At 50.3% G+C, this 7,500-nt stretch overlaps 1 protein-coding gene across 1 annotated transcript; it reads left to right on the forward strand.

Annotated features, from left to right (window-relative positions):
* Nucleotides 1–1,125: 1,125 nt before the first annotated feature.
* LOC125959629 (uncharacterized) lies at nucleotides 1,126–3,156 on the forward strand. Its single transcript, XM_049692457.1, has 3 exons — nucleotides 1,126–1,607; nucleotides 1,713–2,856; nucleotides 2,905–3,156. The coding sequence occupies exons 1-3, from the start codon at nucleotides 1,126–1,128 to the stop codon at nucleotides 3,154–3,156; spliced, it is 1,878 nt and encodes a 625-aa protein (XP_049548414.1).
* Nucleotides 3,157–7,500: the final 4,344 nt, after the last annotated feature.

Below are 7,500 nucleotides of genomic sequence, written 5' to 3' on the forward strand. Positions count from 1 at the left end.
TCCGCACGGCCAGCGTGGCGTGGTTTTGCCAAAATAAATGTTTTACTTGCCAAGGAACACAGTTTGTACAACTTTTTTCCCACCCATGGTCCCGCGACTCGGTCGCCGTTTTTGGCTCGGCGATGCCGTGGTATTGGTGTATGTGTTGCGCTCGTTCGATGGCGGACCGGTTGGTCGGCTGGCTAGCTGGGCAGGATGCTGCTTCCGAAGGATACGCACGGAGCTCTGACGCTCTGATTATCACATTACAACTCGTCTACTCGAGGCACGGTATTACTCTCCAGCGGCATCGACATAGCCTGCTGCCTATAGTTGTTGGCTATCGCTCGCTAGCTCCTTGTGTGTACGCACATGCAACCCTCGATACTGGTCGGTCACCACTAACACAACGGTCTCGGCTAAGCAACCGGCCGTGAGCGAGAGTGAGAACGGAACGAACGAAACGGGTAACCGGCGCCATTTCTGTCCCGACACATAGCAGGCGCCTGGCGGGGTGTGGGTTTCCCGATTTTCTCCGCCCATCCGTCGTAGCCTCCCGCCGGCGGTCGCTATCCGAGGAAGCAGGCGCGCGCGCCGCACGGTTGTGCACGGAAGGATGCGTGTGTAGCGCGTGCAAAATTTTCACAATTTTCCACAAAGTTAAAATAACATTTTCATTCTTGCCGTCGTCGGTGCCGGTCACAGCAGCAGCAGCAGACACGACAGTGTGCCACGCTACCGCTTAGTGCGGTCGATGCTGGGACGAGGAGCGTTATCAGTTAGAGTGTCAGCGTGTCATCGTGTTCTTGATTTTGTGATTTAGTACTACAAGTGATCGAGTGTCGAAGTTTTCCCTTCGACCTGTGACCCAATCAGTGCATAACTGTGACCTGATGCTACACGACCGTTTCGCTTGTAACAGTCTGAGGATAGTTAATGCTCTAAGTGTACTAGCATCCACAATTTATAATGAGAGATCAGTGTCAATGTGAAATGTGTTGTGAATAGATCAATATACTGTGTGGAAGTATAAGAACACCCTGCCATATTATGAAGCAAAACGGAGAACAATTAGCATAGAAAGTGAACAGATTCCATGTTCACGGATTGTTTGCAAAAAAAAAACTCAAAGAAAAAATCACAAAAATGATGCATCCGGCTTTGGCTTCTCCGTTGGATCTGCGGCCGTCGGGATTACTGTCAATCGGATCGTCCTCCGATTCACCAAATACCTCGCACCAACATCCACATCATCCAGCGGCGCTAGCGACTGGAGTGCATCATCATCATCATCAGCAACAGCAAAGCCAGCAGTCAGTGACCCGGAATAGCAGTGCACCGGTACGCAATCGAAGTAGGAGTAGCAGTAGCTCCGAGAATGGTGCAACTTCCGGTGGCCACCCGACGGCATTGGTGTCCGATTCGGACGCGGCTACCGGCGGCACTGGAGCAGATGGTCCACCAGCGTCGACTGGTGGCAGTGGTTCGACGGGAAAATCGGGATCTCATCGATCGCAGAGCTTGGTGAAGCCACCGTACTCCTATATTGCCCTCATCACGATGGCCATCCTGCAGTCACCCCAGAAGAAACTTACGCTCAGTGGTATCTGTGAGTTTATTATGACGAGGTAAATTGGTTGGATAGAAGTCGATCCTTCTCTTTAAATTGTTATGAGTTCTTTAAGGTCACAATTTGAAGAAGATAAAGTCATACTCTTCCTTCCTCTTCTCAGGTTCCCTTACTACAAGGAAAAGTTCCCGGCGTGGCAGAACTCGATCCGGCACAATCTCAGCCTGAACGACTGCTTCATAAAAATCCCGCGCGAACCGGGCAACCCGGGCAAGGGCAACTTCTGGACGCTCGATCCACTGGCCGAGGATATGTTCGATAATGGGAGTTTCCTGAGGCGCCGGAAACGCTACAAGCGAACGACGCTCGCGCAAAGTATGGCGTTCCCCGGAGTGTTCGGTCCGTTCGCTCCCTTCTGGATACGGAAACCCGTCCCGGTCATACCGATGCACCAGTTCGGTCCAGCGCATGCCGCCTCAGCTTCAGCGATGGCGGCCGGATTCGGTGCGGATGGCGGTGCCGGTGCCGGTGGTCCGCTGACTAGTTTGGGTGGCAATGGTCGATCGGTTGCTAGTGACTTTCTGTTGGACAGTAAGCTAAATCTTTTCGGTGCGGTCAAGATGGATGATCTCAATGTGGCGATGATGGAGAACAGTGATTTCCTGCAGCGAAACGTCGATAGCTTAAAGATTTCGAGTGCGATGAACAAGTTCTTTCACGGTTACCATCAGGGTAGCGGTGGTCAGGGTGGTGCCAATGGTGGTAATCCAGCTAATGGTCCTGTGCTCGATCTCTATGACGACACCGCTCACCATGGGCTCGCGAGTCATCAGTGTAACGGTCGTGATGGTGGTTACTATGGGAACGTGAAGCACGTGGTTGCTGGAATGCCGTCGGGTGCTGGTGCTGGCGGTATACCAGAGCGCACGGAATCGGAGCAAAGTCAGCGGGAGCGCGAGTTTCCGGAAGCTGACCTAGACCTCTCCAGTGATGATCGAATCGATGTGGAAAGTGAAGATGACTACAAATCGCTGGCGGATCGAAGAAGTCAGGCGTTGATCTATCGAGAGCTGCTGCTGGATGGCGGGCGAAAATCCGTTACACCGCCTCAGCAAATGCCAGCAACGCCAATACCGCCAATCTCACCGCAGCACCATCCTCCAGCAAGACCCACTTCGTCGAGCGGACCTCCAACACCCCGTTCATCTAGTCCATCGCGGGCAGCCCGTGAACCAGATGAGTATTACATCGAAGAGGACGAACAGTCGGACAAGATCAGCAGTGGTTCGATAGAGGAACGAGAACGAACACACACATTGCAACAACAGCATCATCCTCATCCGCATCATCATCAGCAGCAGCAGCAGCATCAGGATCACCATCATACCGTCCGAAAGCATTTCTATACCGATCTGCAACCGTCCACGCTGCCACTGGAACCGGGGCACGACGAAGCGGCCGGGATACGCCGAGACGGTTTCGGTGGCGAAACGACAAAGTTGTTCGACGGTCTCGAGCCGGCATTTGCTTCGCGAAAGCGCAAATACGGCAACACGAAGGGTTTCAGCATAGAGAACCTCATCGGATGCAACGTGGAGGACAGATAAGCACCCCCTCTTAGACCCCCACATACCACCCCGACCCATCCCCAGCGAAAGCCAAAGAATCTCTGTATTAGTCTGTATTGTGTGTGTGTGTGTGTGTGCGTGTGTACATAGCCAACTCCGGACGTCTCAGGCGCCTTAGCTTTAGGGCACAATCTAATGTTCCGTGTTCCGTTTGTGCATAGTTCATGTTTTAGTATGCCGAATGTCCTATCGCGTGCAACCTAATCAGCGACCGCGCCAGATGCTACTATATAAAAAAAAATAAATCGGCAAGATGGTTTTAGTACATTTGCTCGTGCATCCGAGCGAACTCGCTCCTCGCTACGTTTCGTATGGTTCGTTCGTTCGATCGATTGAAACTAATAATTTATTTGAAAATCACTCAAATTTTCCAATTCATGTTACGATAATTTTGCATGCTTTGTTTCTAAATTCCTTCAATTGGAGACCAAATCATCGTGATCTTTGTGTGCAGCCGGCTGTACAACGCACTCACTTACGGCACGGAATACTTTCTCCGGGGCAGTGGACTTGGTATGAGGGCCACCTGCACCTCTGACCATCTGATTTCGCGGGCCAACCGTTGGCAGAAATTTCTTAGGCAACGGTACAGCATCGCGACTAGCGTCAAGAGTTGATGGAATTCCGCAGGTAAGACAGTTGGTTCGCTTCATTCCGGCTTCATTCGCTTTTGCCACGTTAATTCCAGTCACTGATATGCCCGCTGCGATGCTATCACCGGAACACAGTGGAGATTGTCCGTTTGGTACATTCATCGACTTTTCCATCTTATGCCAACGACTCGACAGACCTGCTAGTTGTCTGCGGATCTCATTCAAATCGATCGCCGATGCTTTGTCACCGAGTCCCTTTACCAGCTGATACTGAATGGTCTTGAGATTCTCGTCCACATCGTTAAACTGCTCCTGCAGCTGCGTCAGTGTGCGGGACATATCGCGGATGGTAGCGTTGTGCTGGTCAAACGGAACTCTTCGCTCCATATCGGAAATCAAAGCACGAAGATTCAATTCCATTTGCACAAACTCCTTATCCGCCTTAACGACGCCCAGGTCATTCAGTTGTTCTGTGACGCCTCGCAGTTCGGCCTTGGCCGCATCACGCTCCCTATCCATACGCTGGAATGTCCACTCGATCTCACGCAGCTTCCCATCGTGGCGCTCCAAGTGTTTCTTGATTTTCTCGAACTCCACCTCGTAATCCGAGACCAGCATCCCGAGACAGTGAGTGTCCGTTTCCAGTTTGTTCAGCTTCGGATCGTGCGCAGCAAAGCGCTCCACCATACCGTCTAGCGAGCTGGCGAACTGTATCGACTGTTCGTGTTGCGCCTGATAACGACTATTAAGCGAGACGATCTCCTCCCTCAGAAGCTCCAGATGATTCTTGCAACCTTCGAGCATTGCCAGGCAATCGGCCACAGGAACGGATGATTCATCTTTTGTGGATCGTTCTTTCGAAGACGATCGAGCAGAACCGGAAGGATCATACGAACAGGCGCTACTTCCGATTTTCGATTCGCATGAATAGTCGGCTAAGCAATGGCAATCGATAATGGATCCAACGCTGGCTTGCTTTGACAATTGAGACAGTAGATCTCCTTCAGCATTTGATGAGAACAGGGAGGAGTTGGAGTTTGAACTGGTCGCGGATCCGACCCCTCCATCTGAAATCACCGAATGACCTTCTGCGATCGATTGATCGTCATTCGTTGTTCGATCACCGATTGCTTCACTGAGGATATGAGGAGGCACATCGAAGTTACCGTGTTCTTGGTTGCCGACTGTGTCATTACCGATTGCTTGACTGCTCTCGTCCCTCGCTGATAATATGCGCACAGATTCTGGATCCTCTACAGATGTTGACGTCAAATGTTCGGTTGCAATTTCCCTATCTTCCTTTGGACCCTGTTTCGGTTCCTTCAACTCAACGATGACCGTTGGTTGCCGACTATCGTTTGTTACGCCTGCGTGTTGCTCACCATCACAAGCGGCATACCGTTCGTGTAAGTTGATCAGGGTACTTAATAGGTTTTCCAGCTCAAAAATATTCACCGTTCGACCGCCCGATGGGCTAGCAAAGGCGACTCCCAGTTGTTCCTTTAGTTGTTTTAAGATTTCGTTGATTGTCGCTGGATCAGTTGCGTCTGCCATTTTAATGCCGACGATGCTGCGAGAACGAGGTGTACTAAGATCTCATGGCTTACTCATTTTATATAACGACACTTTTGCACCAAAAAAAAAAGTGGATATCCCATCGATTTTAGACTCGGGTTTCCCGGTTGCATTTCCCGGACAGGCCGCAGGTAAATATTAAAATATTATTTTCCCCTGTCCGATGGCGGATGGCCAACCGCCTAGTAGAGGATGAGCTCATCGAGAACAATAGCGACCAGCCGAGAACGGTTTATTGCATTTCGTGCATGTTAATGCGCCCCGCTGGGAACAATCAAAGTCGGCGGGAATCCATCCCGGGAAGGGAACGAAGAATGCGCTCCCGCTCTCGGTGTCGGTGGTCGATGTGGCAGGATTAATGTTCATGCCCTTGCTTGCCATGAGGACGCTAGTAGTCAAAAGGACACTCGAGTACCCCACTTTCGCGGCGCAACAACACACTCGGAGCAGAAGAAGAAGATGATTTCGAAGTAAATCCCCATTCCGGGCGATTTCTGCTCTTTGCTGTGGTACGCGTGGTTGTGCGGTCAATTCTTTAGCGGAGGCCACGAGATGTACTGAACCTTTGGCACATTCCACGGTGGTACTGTGCGCTGGTGTTGAGGCTGTAACGCGAGCCGGAGAAACTTGATTGTTATTTAAATTACACTTCAATTAAACGCTTGGTTGCAGATCAAAATATTTTCGCTCTCGGTGTGCCTCATTTCGGATGAGTGCGAATGCCGGATTATGGGTATGGGTGCGTGTCCTAGGCATCATCGCAACAACAGTGCACCACCCATGGTGGGGTTGGTTCCGTCTAATCCTCAACCAACCTCCCGCTGCTTTCAGTCGCGATATCTTTGATGTTCTGTATCTCTGTGTATCCCACCTGAGCACATGGGGCGCGAGGAAAGCGGTGCTGTCCGGATTCGCGCCATTGAGAAAGTGAGCAAGCATCCGGGACAGCTGAGTGCGTCGTCAAAGATATCAACGGAGAATGGATAATCGGTCGGATTTTGGGCCGGATCATCCGTTACGGTGAGCATGTAGCGAGCCCGGATCAACATCATGCGACCATTAGAAACCACGAATTGTGGAAATAATAAAAATGGTAGCTTATATTTACGGTTTCGTGATTTAACTCGATAAAATGTTGCCATTGTGAGACACTGACTATTTCCAACAATTATGCACCATCCAATTGACATCCTAATGACTCGTGGTGAACCAGAAACCCAGCAAAATTAGGTTAACATATTGCCATCGGATCCCTTTCTAATGGTCCCAGATCTGTGGCTGTGGCTTCCGAAAACCACAATAAATTGGTCACCGACACCCCTGTCTGCCCGGTAGCACAGAGGGTGAGTTAATGTTTGCCAAAGAATTGTAAATAAGCGAATGCGCTTCACCAATGCGAAAAGCAATATGTCACGGAGTTCGTTTGTGTTCGGTTTCTACAGTCAGCACAAGTATTAATTCACACTCCCTCTCATTCCGCTCCATCAATTTTTGTGCTAATGCTGCGCGCATGATTATGAGCCGACGCTCTAATGGCGCTGATGACGACGATAATCCAAGCTAAAGCCCTCACTTGCTGGTGTTGGGGTCCCAATGCACAAACTGCTGTCGCCAAACCGGCGCAAAGAGTATCGTCCGAATGCACGTGCAGCGATGAACGGGTGGATTGCCCTTCGAGCAAAGGGACGACGGTACTTCATTGACAAAAGGATTATGGTCGGGAATAAACATATCTTTCGAGTTTCGTGCCAGTTTCGTGTGTAGTCGAGGGGCAAACATTCCATCTATTTACTCGCGAAGCATCTTTTCCTGTTCGCCAGAAGTAGAGGACACGAGAAAGTCCGATGGTTTATTGTTCATTCATCGTCGTAGTAGGCACATTCACACTCTGAAACCGGCCAGGGCCTGCAATTCGATTGTTTGCGCGAAGGCTTTCTCTCAACCATTTATCACTCATCCGGATTACACGGTGGAATCAAAAGCATCACAGGCATCGGCTCTTTTTTGCTGAGACGAGTGCAATCGATGACTCAGACTATCGCAGGTAAAGGTGTAAATTTATTCGTTGTCACACTGAAAAATGGATGTTAATCTCACCCAAGCCAAAGTGAAACCACGTGCCCGGGTAGTTTGAAATTCTCAAAAACGGCCAAAG

This window comes from Anopheles darlingi, chromosome 2, assembly GCF_943734745.1.
Source record: "Anopheles darlingi chromosome 2, idAnoDarlMG_H_01, whole genome shotgun sequence".
NCBI classification, from domain to species: Eukaryota; Metazoa; Arthropoda; class Insecta; order Diptera; family Culicidae; genus Anopheles; species Anopheles darlingi.